This window comes from Paramormyrops kingsleyae, chromosome 9 (assembly GCF_048594095.1).
Source record: "Paramormyrops kingsleyae isolate MSU_618 chromosome 9, PKINGS_0.4, whole genome shotgun sequence".
Lineage (NCBI taxonomy): Eukaryota > Metazoa > Chordata > Actinopteri > Osteoglossiformes > Mormyridae > Paramormyrops > Paramormyrops kingsleyae.
The window spans coordinates 34,559,138-34,584,176 of record NC_132805.1 but is presented as its reverse complement, the minus strand read 5'-3'; the positions used below and the strand labels follow the sequence as shown (position 1 = coordinate 34,584,176).

At 44.6% G+C, this 25,039-nt stretch overlaps 4 protein-coding genes and 1 long non-coding RNA gene across 7 annotated transcripts in view; 1 reads left to right on the top strand and 4 right to left on the bottom strand.

Annotated features, from left to right (window-relative positions):
* The window catches only part of znf407 (zinc finger protein 407), a 104,239-nt gene extending 103,803 nt beyond the window's left edge, over window positions 1-436 (bottom strand). Inside the window, exon 1 of the mRNA XM_023812614.2 lies at window positions 206-436. The gene's annotated coding sequence lies outside the window, so the exon portion shown is untranslated. The remainder of the gene's footprint in view (window positions 1-205) is intronic.
* A 3-nt stretch (window positions 437-439) lies between these two features.
* Window positions 440-3,847, top strand: LOC140592720 (uncharacterized). Its single transcript, XR_011993160.1, has 2 exons — window positions 440-613; window positions 1,364-3,847. It is a non-coding gene; the product is annotated as an uncharacterized lncRNA (long non-coding RNA).
* LOC111844287 (beta-Ala-His dipeptidase-like) lies at window positions 1,469-6,651 on the bottom strand. 3 transcript variants are annotated; one of them, XM_023812651.2, is made up of 11 exons: window positions 6,292-6,651; window positions 4,831-4,977; window positions 4,065-4,227; window positions 3,890-3,978; window positions 3,494-3,691; window positions 3,177-3,261; window positions 2,742-2,902; window positions 2,490-2,654; window positions 2,310-2,419; window positions 1,829-1,976; window positions 1,469-1,608 (listed from the first exon to the last, which is right to left on the bottom strand). In XM_023812651.2, the coding sequence occupies exons 1-10, from the start codon at window positions 6,382-6,384 to the stop codon at window positions 1,865-1,867; spliced, it is 1,323 nt and encodes a 440-aa protein (XP_023668419.1). In that variant the 5' UTR covers window positions 6,385-6,651; the 3' UTR covers window positions 1,469-1,608; window positions 1,829-1,864. The 3 variants fall into 3 exon arrangements, with proteins under 3 accessions (XP_023668419.1, XP_023668403.2, XP_023668410.2); XM_023812635.2 differs by having other exon boundaries at window positions 2,278-2,419; window positions 6,292-6,649; XM_023812642.2 differs by having other exon boundaries at window positions 2,278-2,419; window positions 4,831-4,974; window positions 6,292-6,643.
* A 1,000-nt stretch (window positions 6,652-7,651) lies between these two features.
* cndp1 (carnosine dipeptidase 1) lies at window positions 7,652-15,214 on the bottom strand. The gene is made up of 12 exons (XM_072716886.1): window positions 15,056-15,214; window positions 14,674-14,778; window positions 14,302-14,445; window positions 13,877-14,039; window positions 13,631-13,719; window positions 12,814-13,011; window positions 12,370-12,454; window positions 11,752-11,912; window positions 10,933-11,097; window positions 10,502-10,643; window positions 9,186-9,333; window positions 7,652-7,996 (listed from the first exon to the last, which is right to left on the bottom strand). The coding sequence occupies exons 1-12, from the start codon at window positions 15,056-15,058 to the stop codon at window positions 7,924-7,926; spliced, it is 1,476 nt and encodes a 491-aa protein (XP_072572987.1). The 5' UTR covers window positions 15,059-15,214; the 3' UTR covers window positions 7,652-7,923.
* Window positions 15,215-17,601: 2,387 nt separating this feature from the next.
* cd83 (CD83 molecule) lies at window positions 17,602-20,958 on the bottom strand. The gene is made up of 4 exons (XM_023812663.2): window positions 20,630-20,958; window positions 20,050-20,278; window positions 19,787-19,884; window positions 17,602-19,575 (listed from the first exon to the last, which is right to left on the bottom strand). Exons 1-4 carry the CDS (start codon window positions 20,795-20,797, stop codon window positions 19,450-19,452), a joined length of 621 nt encoding a protein of 206 aa, XP_023668431.1. The 5' UTR covers window positions 20,798-20,958; the 3' UTR covers window positions 17,602-19,449.
* Window positions 20,959-25,039: the final 4,081 nt, after the last annotated feature.

Sequence of the window (25,039 nt, the reverse complement as noted above, 5' to 3'; positions counted from 1 at the left end):
GGCAAGGAGGGCGGGCCAGGTGGGCTCAAAGCTCAGAAAACGACGGCAGCACAGAGGCCCAAAAAGCCTGCCAAATGCGACCTCGGAAATATGCGGTTTAATGAACCGAATTACTGGATCGAAGAAAACCTGAATAGCAGTGCATCTCTGGAAACGTCGGCACGTGTGTAGAATGTGGTTATATGTGCAAAATGTTAAGCCTTACCCGAAAATACGTGAGTGTTTTCTCCGTCCGCTCTTTATGGTCTTAGTCACTAGTGGCGCACCGTAGAATGAGCTGTACGTCACACGCTCAGCTGGCGTTCGTGCTGTCCTGGCTCGCGCGGCGTGGTTTATCTGCAGGGGTGTGAGGGTTCGCGTGGACCTTCCTGCAGAGAGGTGCTCCCAGGAACAGAAAGTTCTCACCTTTGCTTCTAAATACCTTGTATTCCGTGCCGTCTGATTGCATTGCTACCGATGATTGCGCCTAAATGTTTCTTTTCCACTTCCGGTTCGCAGGTATGCCCAAGCAATTGAATTTTTCCTTTCCCCAAGCAGCACAAAGCACAGTTTCCCGGGGCCTGTTTTACGAATTCGGATTTCTTGCTTAGCCGGGTAATCTGTTGGATTTAAGGTACCCCAGTTTAAATCGATTTAATCTTCAAACACACACGCATACATTATGGGCAACGTACAGACGACGAATATCACCTAACTGCATGTATTTGGGGTATGGGAGGAAACCCAGTCAGACAAGGTGCAACATAGTTTACGTGGGGATTCAGTCATCGCAGAAAATGCTAAAGTCTGTAATAATACACAGCAACGAAAGGCTAGAAGTGATTAAGGGTTTACTGAATTTTAAGAAGGAACAATTATGCACTGGCGCTTGAACTAGAACCGCAGGATTTGGGGGTCTTGCCGATTTAAAGCTATCTGGAAATAAAATCTTCGATAAGTTTTAATGATTCTATGCTCCTTCGGTTAGATGGGAAGTATTTGTATACAACTCAAACTGTTCATTGCGAAGTGGAAGATTGTTGGTGTGCAGTGATAAACTCCTGTGAATGCACAGCAATCTTGTAAACAGTCAGTTCAGTTATTGACGTTGCATGGCGCGTATTGATTGTTGTATTTAAATATAGTTACAAAAAAGGAACCGCACTCACAAGATACTTCTCATACTATTAAGAAAAAAAAATACACCGTTCATATCTTATTTCTTACTGTGGTTTACAACCGCATTTGTGCGACTTGCCTAGAAAAACTCCTAAGTATGATTTATTTTTATTTTCATAACTTTGAGGTTGACAAATTTTAAAAAATATATGGGAAAAAAATGACATTCAAGAAAGAATATTTAAATCCACACTTTTCTCGTCAGAGCTGAATCTGCAAAAATATGCAAAATAATCTAATTGAAAAAGGACGGAGTCGACGGACGGTCCAGCGGATGCGTAAATGCGATTCCTGAAGAAGACACAAGGTGGAGCCAAAGGAAAGACCATCTTTATTTAAGACCACAAGGAGTTTCATATATTACGCTGAATTTGGGGAAGGCTTTTGTGAAGCATGGACAGTTCGTGAAAATAAGCCACAAAAAGCTTTGTCCCTTGAATGAAGTTGTACCTGAGAAGAGAAGATATGTGTTTGACGATTTAAAACCTCATTTTAATTTAAATTACTGTTAGGTGGCTATGAAGCCCCTTCTCAGCGTGAGAAACACAAGGTGTGGAAAAAGCGTGAAAAGCGTGTTTCACGGCCAATGCGTGAGACTTCACAGATAGATAGAATAACATTAATGTAGCGTCTTTCGTTAAAAGGGACAGAGTGACTGTTACATCCCTACCTGCTGATCTTCTCCTTCTGAGAGTGCTCTCCGTCGTCATGGCCACCAATCGGCAGCATCATCACGCTTTTCCCAGTCACTTTGTGGAAGTCGTGAGCAATGGGAATGGTGGATCCCTCTCTGATCAGCTCTGGCTCCACTCCAAACACTAACAAGCCAGTTTTAAAAAAATATATAAATAAGCAAAAGAGTGGGTAAGAAGTGTGTTTGTGATATATATTAAAAAAAAAAAAAAACATTGGTCATATGCTGCTTTTCAACAGGGAATATCTTAATCATGTGTCGTGATAGTTACTGTTTGTGACTTGAGAAGGTGGCCTGAAACCACAGTCCTGACTGTATTTTCTGTTGCATTTGCACACTAACAGCTAGTGCTTGGGCACCCGGAATCCCGGGAGGATGTTCACACAAGCACAGGCAGAGCTCATCACCATGACAGTGAAACGCACCCACTTCCACCGCCCTGCACCCAGCCACATACTGCGGGTCCTTCAGATCAGCCAGCCACGGCCAGGCCCCCACACTTGAGGTCACTCTCAACCTGTTCGGACTGTTTAGCTGGGCAAACACCCCATGCAGGTGCTCCTTGACCTGGAAAACAAGTTACTGGTACCAGAACAATGACACACAGGGGTGCTGGAGTCAGAGGGAGGGTCCGCACCTGTCTTTCCACCGTCGCGGGCTCCATGTGCGGCACTAAGCGGATCGAGAACTTCCCAACAACCTGCTTGGGAATGACAGTCTGCGGCCCCTGAATGGAGACGGCGCCCTCGATCCCGTGGATGGAGAGAGACGGGTAGCGCCATCTAGCCATAAGCACCCCCTCCTGGAGACGAGGGGGAAGGAGACGTTAAGGCTGGAATGACCAAGTCCCGTGATGCAGCCTCTGTGACGAGGGCAGTGAGGGGTGTACCTTGCTGTCTTGCAGGAATCGTTGCACCCCAGTCTCAAGTTTCGTTTCTTCCAAGTCAAAATGGATGCCCTCGTATAACTTCCTCTCCTCCTTGGTCACGGGGGCCACCATCTCATTTAGACCAGGAACCAGGATCTTCCCCGTGTGACCCAACAGGCTGTCTGTCAGGAGGGAGGTATGATAGTCATGCAGAAGGCACCGGGGTGATGTGTGGTTTCAGCGGTTAGGATGGTGTGCATCTGATCTGAAGGTTTCTGGTTCAAATCCCTGGGTGGGCCGACTGAACCCTCGAGCAAGGGCCTTAACCTCAATTTCTCCAGCAACCGGTATCTTCTCTTTAGGATGAAGCAGGGGGTGCATGGTTAACCATTACTGGCTGAAAAATATAGCCACTTGCAAAAATCTGTTTGTGTGTTTGGGGGTGGTCCTGCTCACCGAGTAGAGCGATCAGGTCCATCATGGGCTCATGCACTGATCCCCCAAACACCCCCGAGTGCAGATCAGTTTTTGGGCCCTCGACCTGCAACACAATGAGGTCGAGGTTCACCACAGTGGAAGGTCAGGAAGAAAGCAGGAAGATACCTACACCAAGCGAATGACGCTCCAGCACACTATGCATTCAATGGGCACGATCATCTTCTCTGTGGTTACTTATATTCTGACTTCAGTCAGCCTTCCAACTCAAGGGGTTCTTGTCTCTAGGATCTGGTTGTTGGTGAGCAGACCCCCATGACACCTTCTGGCCAACCTACCTCCACAAAGAAATAGCTGCTGCCTCGGGTCCCATAGGTGAGGGCAGGCCTCCTGGTCGCCCACACGTTGTCAGAGATGACGATGTAGTCCACGTCAGAGAAGAAGCTGTCTTTGCACCTCTGAGTCAGCTCCTCCAGGCCATCGGATCCCACCTCTTCCAGCCCCTCGATGATCAGCTTTATGTTCACTGGTAGTTCCTGAAAAAAGCATCTGCTGGTCTTCTAGAAGGTCTGAGGACCAGTACTGTGGTTGCTTTGGAACAGGAATGTAGGAGAAAAGCCACGTACCAAAGCCCCTTATCAAACATGTTTCTTTTTTCAGTCTTTAACCCATTAAACTTGTTAACAAATGTACCCAACAACCAATCATTAGTGTTCATCACTATGGGAACAAACCTGACTGGTGGCTTGGTAGGTTTCTATGGCATGGAGCCAGGCTAGTACTGGCCCCTTGTTGTCTGTGGCCCCTCTGCCATACAGGTTACCTAGGCAACAGGAAAGGACACAATGTCACAAAGGAACACCCCTCAACTTCTCTGAATCAGTGATCATAGGGAGTAGAGGGGCACACCATTGAGCTCGGTCAGTGTGTACGGGTCCGTGTCCCAGCCATCTTCCTTCTTGGCAGGCTGGACATCCACGTGGCCATAGATACAGAGGGTGGCTTTCTCTGGGTCCATGTGAAATTGGGCTAGGATGACGGGTGGCCTTCTTACAGACTGCCCACCTGGAAGCTTCCACAGTAAGGTGGAGAGAGGGGCGGGCCACTGTGAGCCAGGGAAGGATCTACATCCTGCCTGAACCCACTCGCTAGTGTAATTCTCTAGCTATTAACAGAATTACTTAAAACGTTCATAGTACTTTAAAATCAAGATTATGAAAAACATTTGTATTAATACTGTTAATTTTATTAATACTATTAATAGGCGATGTTTTTACTAATTTATAAACATTCATAATGTGTTATAATGCATTCATAAAGCATAACAATAAGAATTTATGAAAATGCATCATACTTATGAGGTTCTCGTCTATAATGCACTATAGATAGCTTTATAATGCAGTGTAAGGCATCCTTAATGCTTATACTATCATAATGCACTATCATAATCCATGGTGTGTAATAGATGGTAGCTTCATAGAGCATTCATAAGGCATAATGCACATGGCTATAATGTGTTGTGCCCTTTGATGAATGTTGATAACCATGTTTATAATACTTTATGAATGCTTTATTATTTGTTATAAAGGTGTTTATAAACTACTAAAAACATGTAAAGTCATGCCACGTTGCTTTGTTACGTATCTGTTTGTATGGGACACTACGGCAAGTGTACCTGCTGAGCGCCAATGTCAGCGCGCTCCACGACACCCCCCATGGCTGTGATTCTGTCTGCCGTCATGCTGAGGACACGCTCCACCTCGCCCCACAGCGCTGGGGTGCTGGAGTCACTCTGCACAGACACCCACTCGCCCAGCTTCTGCTGGACAGATGGATTCAGTTGAGATCTTCCTGAGCACCAGCGCTGCCAACTCCCACACATCTGGCGTGACACTCACACTGTCGGACTCTCGCACTCAAGCAAGATATCTTACAGCAAATTTATATTATTCCGTTATACAGACTATTTATAAGATGTTACATACATGTAAATGCGTCTGCAGATTTGTCTCGAATTGAAAATCTCACGCCGGCCAGCTGACCAAAGTTGCCATCCCTGCTCGGCACAGATTGGGCGTGTCCATGTTGGATGTTTACTTGTCCCGCTAATGCTGCTACATTATTTATCACCATAGTGTTGGAAATATAATAATACAGCCCTGCCCCCCCCACCCCCCCCAGACGGCTGAGTCGAAATCAGAATTAATTGCCAAGACCAATGTTGCACATGATCTGCACAGGCCCTTTGCATAGGCGGTTTGTTGATACCCTATTGGCTGACATAATCATATGTTATGTGTGCATCAGATACATGCGTAATCTCACACATAAGGTAAGCAAGATGCAGCTTTTTTGCCCCCTCCAAGCGTAAACATCTACTCGGCTTACAAACCCCACCCCTCTTGTCTTGCACTGTCCTCTTAGCTCTTTTTAAGTCACTGTGAATCCCTCCCTTTGGGACCCTTAGGCAGCCAGGGGGGGGTTATTTACCCTCCGGCTCCCCAGCAAACACTAACTGCACACCAGCTGCCACAGCACCTGAAACTCTGACACTTTAATCTCAAAAACTCTCTCGCACATGGAAGCTCTGCCTGCTCCTCTGTGGAGGTGTTTGTTATCCCCCGTTGGGTCTTTCACTCGTCCGCTCATCCGTTATTATCGCTTTTATTTATTTTTTGCTGTGTTTATCGTTGTTTTCTGAGTTTGCGATTGTTTTCAGGACTGCGGTCATATTGTGTTTCAGAGGCAGGTTATTTGCATAACCAACCGATAATGAAAGCCTTTCAAGTCCCACCCAGAAGTACCAAAAACATACCCCAGCTGATTTGACGCTCCAGGTGCTGGAACCTTTGGTAGTTACTCGACCATAAGTCAATGGAAAAGGGAAAGCACCAAACATACTGCACCAAAAGTACTGTACCTGGTGCAGTGGAAAAGCACCCTTTATTCCCCCAGTTCTACCTCAGAAACTCCTCCTGCACATGGAAATGCTCAGTGTTTGTCTGTGGAGGTGTTACTCCTTGTATGTTATTTATCATTGAAGGAAGCACACAAACGTTTCATTATACTATGTACACACTTGGGAACCTTTCAGACTCGCTCCTTTCCTAAATCTCCCAGAACTGATCGATCTCACCTGGACAAACTCATCCTGATGCTCCTCAATGTACTGGAACAGGGAATCCAGTGACGAGGTTGACGACGGCCGAGAAGCAGCAGAAAGAAACATGATTCCCAGTGTGTCAGCTTGGGGGGGTGGGCACAGACCAAGAGGAGCAAGAGTGGGAGCTCTATTTGGGGCCGGGAGCCACCTGTGTATCTTACCCAGGAGCTCGTCCTGAATGAGACCTTGTCAGGGAGCAAAGCTCAAACTCACATGAATCTCCTCCTTCTCTGGTGGTGGTTGTTCAGAGGTTACTGGACTCTGACCTCTGAGAGGTGGTGAGATGTGCCGTAAAAGCTGGGTGAACTATAGAGTGGTGTGCTGACTAAAATAAACCCTAACCGTGATTCTTCCATGTCCCTGGGGGAGGGGTCTGAACCCCAAACTGCTGCATATTCTGCACTGCAGTCAGAGCAGCTTCACGGTTCCCCAAATATCTTTGTATTTTAATACACCAAATATCAGAGACGGTACGTTGGTTAATCTGTACTGGAATAGACATTACCACTGAGATGCCATCCATCCATCCATCATCTAACTGCTTATCCTGGTCAGGGTTGCAGTGGGGCCTGGAGCCGAGGCATCACAGGGGAACACCTATTATGGGATGCCAGTTCACACAAATACCTTCACCAGGAAATATTTTATGCATCACTCTGTTTAAGTCGAGTTTTGGGATGCAGCAGTTGAGAAGTGTTTTGAATATTTTAATCATGTTAAACCAACCTAAAAAAAAACAGTTTATATATCTGTTTATAAACCAGGGGTCCTTTCGGTGAATTAAAATATATGATTATTTTCTAATATACTATATATTGTCTACTGTTTTACATGTTAGTCATTTAGCTGATTTTTCAAGAGATGAATAAGTAAACAATTAACACATTTCTTGTGTTGGTATGGTGATAAGAGGACAAGGGGTGGGGCCTGGTGACAGGGGGGAGTGGTTGTTATGCAAGGGGCCGGGCATTGTGGGAAGGGACAGGTCTCAGAAGAAGTAGGCTGCCACATTTACACAGACACACACAGGTTAAGTAACATGTAACACTCAAATCCCAGCTGACTGTTCAGCATCACCCAGGGAAAAGTCCTCTCAGTACTCTGTTAGAGGGGAAACCACGCTAGAACATTCTACTCTCTCATAGATCAGTTACTCCTGGCATTCAGGTTACACATGTTTTTCCTTATTGTGTTATAAGGTAGGCCAAAATTGCTAAACAGCGAAATGATTTCAGAGGACGCCTCAGCATCCCGGGTCACACTGGGTCCTACAGAAGCAGCCCAGAACATCAACCAGGAGAGCTCTGGAAGAAGGAACAAGGCCAAGCGGGGGTGACCTTTGGGGGTGACCAGACCGCCATTTTATTATCCCCGTAAGGACAATCCACATTCTCACAACCTTCAGCAAGAGACACATCCGTATCTCCACGTGTTTAGAGATGCAGCACCTACAGTGAGCTTGACTACAAAGGGCAAATATGTGCATAGCGGGAAGCAGCCATGCTGAGATGAAGCCAGGGGGAGGGAGCATGTATGCGGGGGCCTCATACGTCACGGGGCCCCACGGGGCCCCACGGGACCCCGAGCTGAGGGAGCGGCTCTATCTCAGTCCCTCTTTATCTGAGAAACTTCATGCAGGAAGGCGGCGAACAGCTTGGTTCCTTCTATGTAATTGTACCTGAGGGAAAGGAATTCGAACAACATGGTATTTACATGATGCCTGAAAGGGAAGATTTCCTGAACAAAGACATTAAAACATGAACATTAACATATCTACTTGATAAACTTCATCAAAACAGGACTGGATAGCAGAAATATCAGGCAGCGCGGTGCGATAGCCTTTATGGGATGCCAGTTCACACAGATACCTGACAGCAGAAAGGTTTCTGTACAGTTCACTGTAAATTACTCTCACAGTCCCTGCAAAAACCATTTTGGCAGCTCACTGTGTGTCTCATTATGTCAGGTGTCTGGAGGCCAGAATCCAGCATAGTTTGCAGATCTACCTGCTCAGACATACCTACTAAGCCTGGTAATTAACTGATTAAGGTGTGTTTGAGCAGGGGAATCTGCAAATTCCAACAGGGGAACCAAACATTATGTAATAGCTAATTTTTAAAGCCTTTACTGTGATCACATTCCCCTGCTATATCCACTAACATGAAGATAGTGACATGTTTCATCTACTGACGTGCTGTAACTTGCTGAGACAGTCTAAGTGAGGATTAAGTGTCCAAAGGGGGTGAGATAACCGTGTATTACGAATTGCTGCCTGGATTAGCCTGAAGGGGGGAATAAAATAACCAATCGTTTAACAATGTAGCTGGCCTGTGCATATTTACATGCCATTCATTCTTTCTGTGTGGCAAACTACTTTTCAAAACGCACTACATGACATGACACTGTTGTGACCGAAAGGGCTGCTGTGTCTTCTCAACACTCCTGTAAGACTATCTGTGGTCTCTCTCCCAAACCTGACCCCTAAGCCTGCACCTTTATGTAGACCGTGGGTTCAAGCAATTAGTGGAGGTGGGACCAACCAATCAGAGGTCTTGGTCCTGCCTCCTCTAGTTGCTTAGCCCCACCTCCTCTACAATCTGATTGGTTATTTCTCTGAACCAATCATTTTTCGTTCTGCCCTGAGAACATTCTTTGTGTAAATATCATTCCCACAAGCCCATACCTAAACAAAGCCCCTTCCTCTCATCCTCATGTCACATGGTTTTGTACACAATCCTGTCCAGAGTGGGTCTCACCAGCGTCAATCGATAAACGTGTCTAAAAGCCCATTTGGTCAAAGTAGCCACTAAGTGCGTAATCAGACATGCAGTGTCATCCACGGTGGGCTGTCTGTCAGCCGCCCCCACCTGCTTATCTTCTCGTTCTGGGAGTGCAGGCCGTCGTCAAAGCCTCCGATCGGGAGCATGATGATGCTCTTTCCAGTCACGTCCTGGAAGGTGCGGGCAACAGGAATGGTGCCCCCCTCACGGATCATATCCGGCTCCACCTTAAACACTGGATGGGAGGGGTGGGGCATTTCACACCACGTTGCAACAGAAGAGCAAAGAACATCTGTAATCTAATCATGGCGTGATGGTTCAGGGTCTGGTGAGTCAGAACTGGGCCAACAGTGAAGACAGTGGGGAAGAAAGGGGAGCTGAAAGATTTGTGACCAAAAAGTCCAGCACACAGAATGGTGGCCATCCCTTTAACGAGGCCCAGCACACAGAATGGCGGCCATCCCTTTAACGAGGCCCAGCACACAGAATGGCGGCCCTTAACCTGCAATTGCTTATCCTGGTTATGACGTTAATCTGCATCCAGCCCTATAAGGAGGTCCTCCAACTTACAGGGGAAAACTTGGGGGTCGGTGGCAGGATTGGCACTCCAGCCACTGGAAAAAAACCTCACACTGGTCCGTTTGGACTGGTGTGGTGCTGAGGTATCACCTGCCACATGGTGTCACGTGGTGGATGTGGTGACGTACTGTGATCAGTGCCTGCCCCTTAGCACTACCACTATTAAGAGTGAGGTGTCACTAAAGTTCATGTGTGTGTGGAAAGGCAGGTCAGTAAATTTGTGGTGTCCGATCTGCCTATGCTGTATTGAACAAAAACATCTGATAAAAAAACAAATGCAAATACAACCAGGAAATGGCACATGCAAGTCAATCTAGAGTCAGGTTTGCTTCGCTAACACAGATGCACAAATTCACACAATCTGCGTGAATTTTCACTAGACATGGAGAGTGATAGTGCGTGGTGGATGTGTGCCGGACAGTCTGTAAGTGTGACTCAGACCATGGATCTAACTGTCTTCAGTGTTTCAGTTCCTCACAGCTTGTTTTTTGGGGGAGAGACGTTTGTGCAGGGATTCCACTCCGTCTGTTTTCTCCTGAATGTGTTTTTAAACTGGGGGATTTCCCTGCTGATTGCAAACCACAACAGCAGCAAAAGCAGAAATAAAATAGTTATTGTGTAATAGTTATTCATAGCAATCTTCAGCAATTGGATCTCAGAACAAACATGTATTATGAAAGATTATCGTTTTGTGTTGTTATTATTATTATTATTGCTGTTCTAAAGTGTTTTGGAGAATCATTTCCTTTGGGACCAGCCTTAATGGCAGGATCAGTGTTTACTGCCCCCTTGTGGTCACTCACCACCCCATCGCCCCAGAGTACCTTTCTGCACCGCTGCCTTTCCAGCTTCATACAACGGGTGCTGGATGTCAGCCAACCAGGGCTTGGCCCCTATCACCATGGAGACCTTCAGCTTATTTGGGCTCCCCCTCTTAGCAAACACGTCTTCAAGGTGGCCTTTCACCTGGGACACGTCAAACCAGCACCAAAATATAGTTGTGGCTCAGCACCCACTTGTGCAGGTTGTGAACAGTTACAAAGGTCCTTCTTTATGATTCACATTTATTTTTATTTTACACTTTGCAATGTAAAATACTTTTTTTCTGGGAATTCTTAAATTTACTTTAGTTCCATATTACACAACAAAAATAAGAAATATTTTCTTCTTCTTCAAAAGCATCCACACTTTTAATGCTGATGTTTACCATCTACTGGCTGTAGATGGTAAACATCTAACGTTGCCCACTACACACCTGCTTCTCCACCTCCTTGGGGTCCATGTTTGGCACCTGACGAATGGAGAACTTGCCCGTGACCTTTGCAGGGATGACGGTCTTGGAGCCAGAAGCTGAGAAGGCACCTTCAATGCCATGGATGGACACAGTGGGGTGGCGCCAACGACGAGCCAACACATCCTCCTGGAACACAAGAGCCAAAAGTGGACTCTGCATGATGAGACACTACAGGAGGTTCACGTTCCACTGTAGAAACCAGAGCCGGTTCAGGACTCTGCATGATGAGACACTACAGGAGGTTCACGTTCCTCTGTAGAAACCAGAGGCGGTTCAGGACTCTGCATGATGAGACACTACAGGAGGTTCACGTTCCTCTGTAGAAACCAGAGCCGGTTCAGGACTCTGCATGATGAGACACTACAGGAGGTTCACGTTCCTCTGTAGAAACCAGAGCCGGTTCAGAACTGTGCATGATGAGACACTACAGGAGAACCACCCCCCCCCCCAAAAGGGGGATTACAGTGAGATTAACGTGTATTATCATAAATATAGATAATATATTACTTTTGTTATATATACTGTAGGCAGATGATATATAGACCAGTGGTTGAGAATCCCTGCACTGTACAAAGGACCTGGTGTCCACCATTGTTGTGATTTCTTAGGAACAGTCAAAGGGTCAATTATAAGCTGTTATCTAAACAATAAATCCCTTGTATAAGGTACACATACACCATGGGGAAATCATATACTTTAATTTACATTCATTGAGTTAAACTAAAAAAGTTTTAAATATCTGTGTACATCACTTTCTGCCAAGTGAACCAAAGGCCTGACCTTGGTGTTATACATCAGCCCATCAACGCCAATCTTTTGCTTATAGTCATCCAAGTCGAACTCGATGCGCTGAAACATGGCCTGCTCCTCGTCCGTCACTGCGGCTACAGCGTCGGTGATGCCCGGGATGAGGATCTTGCCACTGGGACTGATCATCGTGTCTGCAGTGGAACAGGCGAGGAGAAGATCAAGCCAGTCTGAAGCACGCAAGCAGCACAGACACTCATGGAACCTAAGCTCTCCAGAGATCCCTCTGTCACTTTGCAGCACTGACACTCATGGAACCTAAGCTCTCCAGAGATCCCTCTGTCACTTTGCAGCACTGACACTCATGGAACCTAAGCTCTCCAGAGATCCCTCTGTCACTTTGCAGCACTGACACTCATGGAACCTAAGCTCTCCAGAGATCCCTCTGTCACTTTGCAGCACTGACACTCATGGAACCTAAGCTCTCCAGAGATCCCTCTGTCACTTTGCAGCACTGACACTCATGGAACCTAAGCTCTCCAGAAATCCCTCTGTCACTTTGCAACATTTACGAGAAACTCCTTGAGAGTCTGATCTGGATAAAGACACCAGAAAAATGAATGTACAGGCAAATATTTGAATGAAAAGTACCCAGGATGCCGATGAGGTCAGTCATGGGTTCTATCACTGTCCCTCCAAACACACCAGAGTGTAAATCCTTATTTGGACCCACAACCTGAAACAGCAAAAACAAGTTTTTTCAAAGCAATTTCACACATAATACTATTTACCATTGTTTTACAGGTTTCAGGTGGATACTGCTTTGTTTTTAAACTTCAGTTGCTTTACTAAGTCTCCACTGGCTATACATAAAAGTTCTATAAGGTCTGAGTATCTTATCTTCCAAATATATAAAAAATATATATTCAAGTCATTCTGGATGATGCCACTGGACAAACAATGAAGAAACAGCCTTTAGTGTCTCCTCTAGGCAAAGTAACCTAAACGTATCACATTCTGGAATTTGCTATGGAGCCTGTGAAAGAAAAACTGCAGTTCAGCCAAAGACTGTGCAGTTAAAGCTGGTCTCCCCACCTCAGCAAAAAAGTAGCAGTTTCCTCTAGTGCCGTAAGTCAAGGCCGGGCGGCGACTGAGCCAGCCACAGTCAGATATAATGATGTAATCCACGTCGGAGAAGAAAGTCTCGTTATGGGCTTCCACCATGGCGTCCAAGCCATTCGAACCCGTCTCTTCCATTCCCTCAATGATGAACTTCACATTAACTGGTAGATCCTGGTTGCACGGGACAAGGACACAGGGTTAAAACGCTGACTAAATGTACATTTAATTAGAAGATGCTTCTATATACATTTTTTTTTTGGAGAAAGCAGAGTCAGCCAGTCCCTGGAGCAGTGGGGGGGGGGGGGGGGGGGGTAACAGCCTCGCTCAAGGGCCCAATAGTAAAACCAACCTTCCAATTACAGGCATAGCTTTCTAACCCTCTGAGACTCACACTGCTCCCTACACACATATCCCAGTCTGTCCATCCATCCATCCATCCATCCATCCATTCATGTAAAACATTGTAGTTTTTCCAGATTTATTAAGGTCCTGGAGCAATTTGGACCCAAGTTTACCGCGATTTTCAGCATCATTCTATGGGGTTGAAAAAAGTGAACTACTGTTGCTGGAATCATGTGTCTAAGCCATAGATCAGTCTCCTGCCAAAAGTCCCATCCATCCATTTTCTGTAACTGTTTATCCTATTCAGGCTTGTGGGGGATCCAGAGCCGTCCTGGAGGCTATGGGCGCAAGGCGGGGAACAACTCAGGATGAGGCGCCAAACTAGAAGGGGCTTGCGGTTCTGTCCTGTTTGCATTCTGACGTGGGATTTTCAAACCTCATTACTCACAATGCTGAGACTTTGATAGGCCTCCACGGTATGAAGCCAGGCCAGAACTGGGGCCTTGTTGTCTGAAGCTCCTCTCCCATAGAGGTTTCCTGCAGGAGAAACATGTAGCTCTTCAGCCAACATATACTACCTAGGATGCACTTTTGATATCCACATGCAGTTAGAAGATAATAATCGCTAAAGATAGAAGAAGTGGCATTGGCAATGCATTAATCTGGCAACGACGGCTCCGAAGAAGGTTCCTGCCTTTGATGTCGGTGAGATTGTATGGATCTGTGGCCCATCCGTCTTCCTTCTTGGCTGGCTGAACATCCACATGACCATACACACAGACCGTGAGTTTGCTGGGGTCACTGCCGACCTGCGCAGTGACGACTTTGGGTAGCGGGATGGTTGTACCATCAGGTAGCTGGACATAATGAAGAAGCATCAATACAAACATAAGATTGACAGACATATAAATGACATGTACAAAAACAGATGACAACAGATTGCCAAATCTGCTTCCAAAACGGCCACACTGGTCAGTGGTCACTGGTCAGCTCATTTGCCACTGAGCTGGGAACAGATGTCGCACACTCAGTGGTATGCAGTTTGTGCCACTGGCACTGCCACACCCCGAAGGATTCCTCACACCCCCAGTTATCCACTGCACTCGCCACTGCACTCGCCTGTTGGAGACCGATATCCACCATCTCCACATTCCCCTGCATCTTCCGCAGCTTCTCTGCAGTCACGCTCATCATCCGCTGTACATCTGCTCTCCTCTGCACATCACTGGAGTCGCTCTCGATAGCGATCCACTCCCTTAGGGTCTGACACACAAAGACAGGTAGGCACACGCAGAGACACAGCCAGTGACATGGGCAAATCAGACCCAGTCCGCAGACTCATACCACTGACAATTAGTGACCACAAACTCTGTGTGGGGTAGGAAAGATTTCGACAAAACAACAACCAACTGTGGATTTATACATTTCATTTATATTTTGAAACATTTTAGAGATAAAAAATATAGTACTACACCCTGGAAGGGAACTTGCCTCCACATATTGCTCCTGGTGGCTGTCGATGTACTGGGCGAGCTCCTCAAACTGGAAATTGTGCACTTCTGACCACGAAAGAAAAAGGACCAGCACGCACCACAGCTGAAAGGAGAAATGCACTTACCAGGATGTTCATTTAAGACATTTAGTCCATTATTTCAGTTTATCGTCATATATGGAAGCATGGGGGAATGGCTCCCGGAATCTATATCATGAATAATATGACAGCGTTGTAAACGTGCCGCATTCATTGTCCGACATATTAACATGCAACAAAAAAAGTTTTCAAAAGGATTGTATAGGCCTAGTGAATGCAATATAATTCCGGGAAATTATCAGAAATGTCGTTTAATTTAAAGTAAACCGTCAGTCACTTCACCATTACGGCAGATGGAGGGTTCGGCGCTGGGCAGCGGTGTTCCGGAGGGTCCCTGTGTACGAACTAAGGACGTCCTCAGCTAGGGCGCTTTTATACGGGCAACGGCGACACCTCCCCGGCCGACAGTCTCCGGTTTCTCGGCAAACAACCAAGCCTGAAATTACATTTTTCTCGCTGACAAGTGTGATCTAGTACTCTCTCGACAAACATATGCAATCCCTCAAAATCCTGATAAGCTTGATTAAATACCGTTCAAAGTCTTGATTGTTCCTAAGACGACTCTGCAGCGTTTTGTCAATTGCATGATGTCAATTGCATTGTACGCTAGAGCCATAATATTCTGCACCCGTTAGACATAATCTGTTCCAAGATTTAAAAACAAAACGTGTATATCAAATACTTTGACATATTTTGTACGATTATTTTATTTATTTATTTATTTATTTATTTTTTTGCCTATTTTGTATTTATTAATGCACATTGGGGTTGTCATAAAAGTAATTACGTTGTGCTACACAATGACAATAAAGTGCTTGAACTCCACAATGATTCCAAAAAGATAGTTTACCTGTCTAACGGGTTGGTCTCATATATGTAATAATAGGCGTCGCTTTCGGTGCAGTTGACCTTAAAATGCCAGAAAAGCAAATTGCTGTCGTAGATATTCTCCTCTCTGCCCCTTTGTTGCTGTAAAATGAACCCCGCGGTTGCTCATTTGTTACTTTTCCATAAAAATGTCATACAGCATGTTTACGAAATCTCAAACTCTGGTAAAATATTTGAGCATGGACCAATTAATCGATTTTCTTGCTCAATGTTCGAACCTTAGCAAATTACTGATAAAAGAGGGGGTAGCCTTTATAATAAAATAAAGGAGGATAAAATGCGAAATATCCATCGTGTTGATTCAGCTTGCTCACAGCAAGCATGCCAACATAAGTAAACAGTCACAAAGTTAGGAAAAAAGTGAATTTGTGGGATGAACCCAGGAGACAATTATTTTTACAAAGCTAGCAAAATGTTTCGGCAAAGGAATGCCGAAGAAAACATTTGGTGGAGATTAAATCCTAGGCGGCTAGTTAAATACATTAATGAATTCCGGGTTTATCGAAGCGGGGTAACGAAATACGATCTGACTGGAATCTAATAATTGTCTGACTCCCTGTCAACCCTGGCCAATTAAAAAATACCCTGTCAAATCTCATATGGCTTAAAATGCGGCCGTAGCCTTAAGTGTGATACTATTTTATTTCATTATTTCATATGCAATGCGAAAATCATTTATTTATATTACGTCAGTTACCATCGGACTAATTAATAGATTAGTCTATAGCGCTGTCATCTCGTGCCTCCAGGGATGACGGTTCAAATACTGTCCCTGTCGTATTTTTACTCAGGTTTCCTTCTGGGATCCAAAGACATGACTTTAATTAGATTCCAGAAGGATCGCGTGGCGAATGGCGTCAAATTGTGTGCGATCGTTATTACGAACCATTGTAATAGCCGTTCGTAAGTACGAGTTATCCCTATATCTGACGCTGTTAACCCAGGGACTGCCTGTATTACATTTCTGCTCTCTGTGGGTGCTGCCGTGAGCTGCAGCAGCTAAGGCCGCCGTGTCTGCGATCAGAAGGTCTCCTTTTCAAATCCCGTGCTTGGCAGAACGGTGGCACGTCTGTTGGAGCCTTGAGCCAGTAGCCTTGACCCAGAATAATGCCCCAGGGTCCCTGGGTATTTGGTGCCCGAGTTTTGTGCTCTTACCTGTACGAGTGTGTGCATGTCTCAAAGAAGCATGAGGTGGGATATACAAAAAGGAACATTCCAACGCATTTGTGGAAAAGGCAAATAAAGTTTCTTTTTCTTTTTGAATTGCGGTCTCTGAATTGCCCATTGCACATCTGTGTGTTTGTACCTTATGTCGGACTAACTTCAGCTCAGTCCCCCAAGACATTGTCCAGGATAAGCGATTGGAAGATAGATGGATTTATACAAGTGACTTATATACAAGTTTGTACCCATTTGTATAATGTTTTAACATAATGCTTTGTTTATTTTATGTTGTTTTTATGCTTGGTTGTTTTAAGTATTTCCATTGGCCATTTCTCCACAATCTGCCAGATCCCAGATGTTTGGAAGGCTTCCCAGTGGCCCTAACCCCAAAGTGGATGCTGATCTTGGCCCTCGACTCAAAGGGGAACCCCAGGATGCTGTGAGGCCTCTGGCATCTCACCCAAGATTAGGCCCCAAACAGAAATGAGGCCCAGCGGCCTGAAAACAAACCAGTTTCATAAACAGGGAACAGTCTGCTACACCTCGCAAGCATGAAGAATTAAAAGTCTAGATAAAAGCCAGGCCAATCAGAGCCGTTCATGAGCTCAGGAGATGGCTGAGGAAGCTGCCTCAACAAAATTATGTTCTCCCACAAAAATATACTATAAATAATACAGCATAAATAAATTATGACTGTTTATGTGTATGCATATGCGTGTTTGCAATCATGGGATTTATGGAATTTATAAAAACCACTGACAGAACTGCCATTCATGTCACATGTCTCACTCTGCAGATGCATTTATTCAGATTGAAATGTACTACCACAGAAATCCACTCAACACATCATTGGTAGGTACAGTGTTATTGTGAAGCGACATCAACTAATATTGATAAGAATACTGGACAGGCTTTGAACATACTTAAGGTGTGAGGTTACATGTTACGAGACAGAAATACAGAAATATCAGCCCTCAAAATCCACATCCAAGGATTCAACCAACTGTGGGTCCAAAACATTTAACAAAAAAAGGACCAAAAAGCAAAAAAGGTCACCAAGTCCTACATGTGAATGAAATGTGTGGGACATAAACTCCTATATACTCTCTGTACTGAACATGTACAAAACAGAACACAATGTAACAAATATTTAGGTTCCACTTTACAATAAGGCTACCCATATAGAGGGTTTATGAATGGTTTATAATCTGGTTATTTATTAGGTTGTAACACTTTGTAAATCATTAATAGACAATTTTAAACAAGATATAACACACTTTTCTTCTTATTAATGAGTTACTACCATTTACAAGTGGCAAAATGGAGCCTTATTGTAAAGTGGTATCGATATTTACACGGCACTTACAGTGTATTAGGTACTTAAGTAATCTGGAGATTATTTTGAGTATGCAGGAGGATGAGTGTAGTTTATATGCAAATATCATTACATTTCATACAAGAGTCTTGAGAATCCGAGGATTTTGGTATCTGTCGGGGGTTCCGGCACCAATCCCTGCAGGTACCGAGGGCAGACAGGACATGCAGAAAGCATTGGACTCCTGCCTCTGCTCTGGTTGGGAGTTGGCACGTTCTCCTCTGGTACCGCCGGCTTGTTCCCTGTTCTTTCTCTGAGTCACTCCAGGACCCTCTAGGCCCAGAACAGACAGTTGGAAGATGGGTGCAAGAACAGACAGAAGGGAAGATTCTGATGGTGCAAAATGGAGCAAAGAACGTTCTAGAAATATCAATGCAGTGCCCCGTACAGAAACAGATGGAGCCTTCTGCCATGTGGTCGGCCGTGCCTCGCATTTCGTGCCCATATCCTCATTGCATCCATTCTTTCCATGCTGTACCTTTTAAGTCATAAATCTGGCTTCCAAATTATGATGCATTGTCTTTGGTTTATGCATATCCTGTATCTACGGCTACCATACTGGATGGCTGCAGATTTAACTGCGACTATAGCACGTGGATTCTTACATATTCCAGTCATTTGACGGATGAGTGGACCATGGTTGATGGTTCTGTCGCGAATTACTCAGTACCAGTAACACAGTGGAATATCCCACTGTCTGAAGATGTCACACATTTGGACTGCAGGTTTAATTTCGAAGTGGCGAGTTTAGTGATTCCTCAGTGGATGACAGCCTCTGAATTCCTCGCACGGCTAGATGTTGTCTGTAGTCTGGTTTACTTGTAAAGGTCCAGCTTCCCCCCTCTGAAACCCGATCGTGTCGGGATCGTCACAGTAAAGCAATGAAGATTTAAAAAGGAATAAGTGACAAATAGTAAAGAAATCCAAAAATTGAGAACTAATATTCAAAAGCGATACAAAAGACCTGCATGAGTCACTATCAAAGTAAAGCAGCTACATCTTCTAGTGTTTCAGCACGAGCTTGAACATCTACCGCCGTTCTGATGAGCGTCGAGCTTCATGCGATGCTGCCTCATTTTCCGTTCCGTAATGCCGTTTGCTAGCACCATGTAGCTCACAGTCACGGTGTGACTGATCCAAACGAGACCCAGCATCCTGTAGGGTGCCTGCGCGAGTCCTCTTCATTGGGCCAGCCCGACCCGGCCCTTAGGACGTTCAGTGTGGAGACCCAGGACTGGCTCTGAAGGAATCACACGCACACGTGCTGGTAGGAGGGACCTTTTGAGCTGGGGGAGTATATCAGCCTCAGGTTTTTCTTCTCACTGGGACCCTGCTTCCTACTTTCACGCAGAACCGACAGGTTCCTCAGACACACCTGCCAAAAAAAGAGAACACTCTGATCTTCCACTCTCTGGACTGTGTTATCCAGGGGTAAATTACATTTCATGGGGTTGAAGGATGTCTGGGTGAGGTTCTGTCTACACAGCAACCATTAAATTCATGAGTCAGTTATGATGAATGCAAGATAAAGATAATACATTTATTTAATTTAAAGTGATTTGATCCTTGGTGAGGGTTTTACTTACCCAGCAAATAAAACATATCACCAGTGACAGAGCCACAGCCAGGAAGAGGATAATTTCTAACCACAGTCCCTCAGACCCCGCCTGTTCTTCGAGGCAGCCTGGAGGAGACAGATCATACAGTCACAGTTAAAGAGCTGCTCTCTGGACAGGGGATGGCCTTACCCCAACTCTGAGGGTCCTACAGTGTATGTCAAGTGCAACTATAGTCAGGCTTCAGCAGAATTTCAGCATCATCACTATAATAACAAGTCAAGAGGACTCACCGGATACCTTGAGGCGGATAAAGGCCTCCTGATTCTTGTGTCCCACAGGGGCGCTTAAGAGGCAGCAGTAATGCCCACTGTCTTGCGCGGTTGTGTTAAAAATGACGAGGTCGGAGGAATCTTCGCGTAAAAACACGGGCCGCTCCAGCTGGCTGTAGGTTTTGGTGGAGTTGGACCACAGGTTCCTGCTGATGAGACCCTTGCGCGATGACTGCGGATCGTCCGTAATCTGGAGGAGCAGAATGAGAGCAAATCGCCTTTAGAACCGGGGAGACCGACGGATAAGCGGTAGGAACAAGGGAGAATCAATTAATATGGGAGCTAGACAAAGAAAGTACTGCAAAATGCACCGAACCCACCCGCCTATAATTTCTAAAGTTTTGAAATATGCTATAATGAAATTTTATCATAAAATCATATAATGCCTCTAACCATTTATCAGCCATTTACTTACTAAAACCACCTTGCACGTGTTACTTGTCCGTTACTGGAAGTGTATCTCCTTCCAAATAAATAAAGGTAACATCTAAATTATAAAGCGGTGGCTCTTTTTCTTCTTAGCGGTCGGGTGAACACTCACCTTGTACCATGTCAGGTGCCTGTACTGGACGCCGGGCTCCGCCGGAGCGCCGCACCTTAGGACCGCTTTCTCGCCGCACGTGGAGTCGGCCGCCGGCGCGCTGCAGTCCGCATGGCCGGGGAAGGCAGCCAGTGCGAGCAGGAGGATGGCTGAGAGCATGGTGCACATGTTCAGGACTGCCGCGTCTTAGTCATGGGCGCCTTATATTAGTGCACATCGAAAGCAAAAGCAGCTAACTTCCCTTTTCATGCAAGCTAAGATGATAGGTTACGTTTCATTTACTGCCGGTGAATCACCCGAGCAGTAGGTTATTGACACCTATATTTAACACCTACCTACGGCACTGATTATAATAATGTAATAAAAAGGATGGATGCATGGTTAGATGGATGAATGGTTATAGCCTATTCTATAATCCGCGACCTTGTATAATATATTAACGGATAAAAGACGGCTGGATATCATGACAAGTGTGGTATTTTATATTTTGGGTGGCAAACCTATAGGCTACTATAAGAAAATGAGTCAAGGTACTTTAAATATAAATAGCAATCTGTTGTTAGAGAATGAATCACTCTGAATGTCTGAGTGGTAATCATTTGGATTGCTTTTTTCGGCTTTTGGTTGTAAAAACAAACGTATAACTGCCCTGCGAAAATTATTGTCACACACAGAATTCCTTTAATTTTTTTAAATTCCTGTAAAGCCGTAAAGGAATATGCCATTATGTCATTGTCAGTTATGTCAGAACTGCATGAATCACAATTTTATATTTATCATATATGTAATTTAAAATAATTAAACATTTTAAATCCGCCTGCGTCTCCCATGCATAATTAATGCAGAAACCAAAGATCATTATGTATAATGATTCAGTTTACATAATTCGGGAAACTCCGGGACCGGAAAGAGAAAGTAGCCTACTTCCTTACAGTAAAAGTTTCCTTCAGATCATAAACAAATATGGAAGACAGCAACTTGCTGAGCAAGATGACCTTGATGTGCATCATGCTTTTGGCGTTCATGTGTATGTATCCTTTTTATACAGTTAAGCATGTTTTTATTTTATTTTTAAGCAATAATAGCATTCCTACAGTATGAATCGCAAAAGTGCACTTTTAGGTTACTGCACGTGTCTCGTGTCTTCGGCCAGTGCATTTTAAAGCTACCGAATGCCTTCCCTTACTAAGCACGGTGCAGCTCGGTAATCATGTATTTGTTACGCGACATCGCTCGTAGTGCCTGCGACGCAATGGAAGCGGATCCATTAGAGCATCTCGCACTTCGTTTCTTTTATCTTTTTGTGATGTTTTGTATTGTGTTCGTTGTTCTGTTACCCTTCGTGATGCGTTCTTCGTTATGGTTTATGTCGTACACTGACGTTTGTTTTTACACAATCCACTGTTGATTTACTGTAAATTTATTTTTAAATTGAATTGATTTTATATGTGCTTATGTTAGTTTGGCTGAGTACCTCAGATTAAAATCTTGAAAAATACAGTGGGAATTGAAGGTGTTTTCCGTGGGGTTTTTTTTTAGAAAGCACGCTGGGGAGCGAGTTGGGCGTGGCAGCGATCGGGGATTTCTAATGACGTATCAGACGTCACTGATGAAATGGCAAAGGAAATAGCAGTTAGGTTAAGCATCGTTGTGTGCTTGTCCCCTCCTTCCAGAGATATACGCTACATGTGTGTGAGTGTCCAGTATTAAACTTTCTACTGCTCAGGGTATTTAATATTTCACAAGCATTTCCAGTTCAGGGCTTTGCATGTGTCACGGAGAGCAGGAGTGCTAGTTAATGATTACTTGATTGACACACTCCGTGTTTTCATCTGCCTTTCTCAGGGACTTGCTCAGGACACGTCACCAAGTCCTTCCCATGTCCTGACAGCCAAGCCGTGTTCACCATCCAGCATGAGATTGGAAATGTCCTCACCTGCGAGCAAACATGGGCAACGCATAACAGCGTAAGTCCATGTGACTCCGAGGTCTCTCAGAGGATCATCATGTCTGTAATGTCATGTGACTGTGAGGGGGTTTGTGGGTAAAAGCCACAATCAGTGACCCACCTCCCCCTGTTTGGATTCTCCACATGTCATGTTGGCTTTTTCCATGTACTCTGGTTTCCTCTGGATAGTCTGTACAGTCTGATTGTGTTAGTATGTACATGTATGTGCCCTAAATTCTCAGCTTCTTCTGTATTACATCAGCGGCAGCCATTTCAGCCATTTATTGTATATCTGCACAATTTTTGTAGATACAGTAGTTATTAAAATACATATTGTGTGACCAGACTTCTTTGATGTCTGACTCTGAAGATGTTAACTTGTAGGAAATTCATATTTTTTTTAGATGGTTGCTGACGGCTGAAGGGGTATACTTGGATACAAATTGGAAAGAAATGTTAATTTTAAAGTTAACATATGGAAGAAAAGGATGAAATTCAGTTTTATAGATGAATGGTTATCAAAAAATTATCGGATGTGAGACTGAACCCCCTCGAGCGTAATGCCGTCTTGGAGTCACTCGTTTGCATCAGAGCGTGTCAGTGCGGACAGTGTATGGCCCAGTAGGTTAGGATGCTGTGTGTATGGTCAGAAGGTTATTGGTTCAAATCCCAAGGTTGGCAGAGTGATTTTACCATTAACTTAATTGCTGCAGGAATGCTGAACTTGCTTTTTCAAAAATGTACATTATTTTGGATAAAAGCATTGCTAGGCTAATCAAATGTAGCTATGTCCAGTGTTATGCTGCAGTGGAAAGGCACTGCAATCAGAATGTCCACTGTAACTCTTTGAGCTGTTTGATTGGGTAAAGGTGACGGAGGTGACAGGCGACTGGAAGCCTCGGTGCTGCAGTAACATGTGTGCGTTTGCTCTCCTTTAGACCATCGCGATTTACAATCATAATGATGTCCAGTGTGCTGTGCCATGTGTGAACGTCTCCAGTGGAGGGATCACCCTTAGCGAGTGTGTCAGCGTTGTCCTCACCATCACCTGTGGGAGCGTGAGTTCTGGTTCTGTCCCCCCCCCACCCACCCCATTTTGAGTTATCAAAATCATCATTTATATTCTTATTTTCTCTTAATAAACAGCATGTGCTGACTGAGAAGAGAATCATTTTCTTTGGTAAGTCTGCATGCCCCCACTCTGCATCTCACGGGCACTTACAATCGGGTTATTCTGTTCCCACCTCCACGTGGTTGTGGGTTCGACTCTCGCTGTGTGCTCCCCCACATGTTTATCTGGGTTTTCTTTCCATATTTTGATTTCCCTGCTGCAGCATAATAATGCGGGTTGGGTGACAGCTTGAGGCCGTCGTGACGCCTGTTTGCATAAGCAGTCATGGAAGATAGACGGATATGTCCCTCAGTTTCAGTTCCGAATCGTTTCTGCGTAGCAATGAAACTGCTGTGTGTTTTTAAATGGAAGTTCACCCTGAACAAAAGCCTTTTGTTATGCCTGAATTCCCTGAAGTCTTGTAGGGACCACAAACACAGCTCAGGGAAATCCACTGAAAAGTAATTTTATTTTCACATAAATTCAAACCAACCAAAACAAATTTCCCCAGGAGAAATAAAGAAGTTAATAGTTATTTGTTTGGTTATTTGTTCTCATCTGCTTTTTCCTTGAAATGGCTGGTTTTAGGAACCCCATCAGATCAGAGTGGAGTTTTTCAGAGTTTTAGCAAGATTTTTTATGCCGTCACATGCAGACACATTTTTCTTCCCCCTCAATGTGCTTTGGTGATGTGGTTAATGTATTATGTTTTTGTCGGTCTCATCCATGCGGTTCATATTAGAGACAGTGACCTAAGTAAATAAAACACTTTTTCTCACATTTTTATGACGCTATTTTCACTCTTACTTTAGCCATCGAAGTTGAAGGTAAATGTAAATGTAAAACATCAGTGGCCCTGACTTCCTGTTTCTACCCCTCCTTTTGTAGGAAAGAAAGATTCATCATCCCCTGTACAAGGTAAAGCCTTTAAATATGCATTGTGGTGAACGACATAAACTTTGGTTACAAGTTCTGGCTGCCAGGTCGGGTCTTGCTGTTGTACCCTTGGGAAAAGTACTTCACCAAAATAACAAAAGATCCAGCTGTATAAATGAGTAAAAGTGAGAGTGCCATTAGATAAAAATATCATGCAAGTAGTAATAAGGAAAATGTCACTTCTTAGTAAAGTTCAGCCATGCGATGTTTACTGAGGTGCAGGCTAAGCGAAGCATGACCTTTGGTTTTAGGACTTACCAGAACATTTAAAGCTTTATGTATGATTGGGCTGAGGGATTCATACTGGTTGCCAGTAAGTCAGATTTCAGTTAGCATGGTGCAGTTCATAAGCCAGTTACCACCCACTGCTGTACTGGTAGTTTTGTAACCAGTTTGAAGAACCCGAAGAACTCCC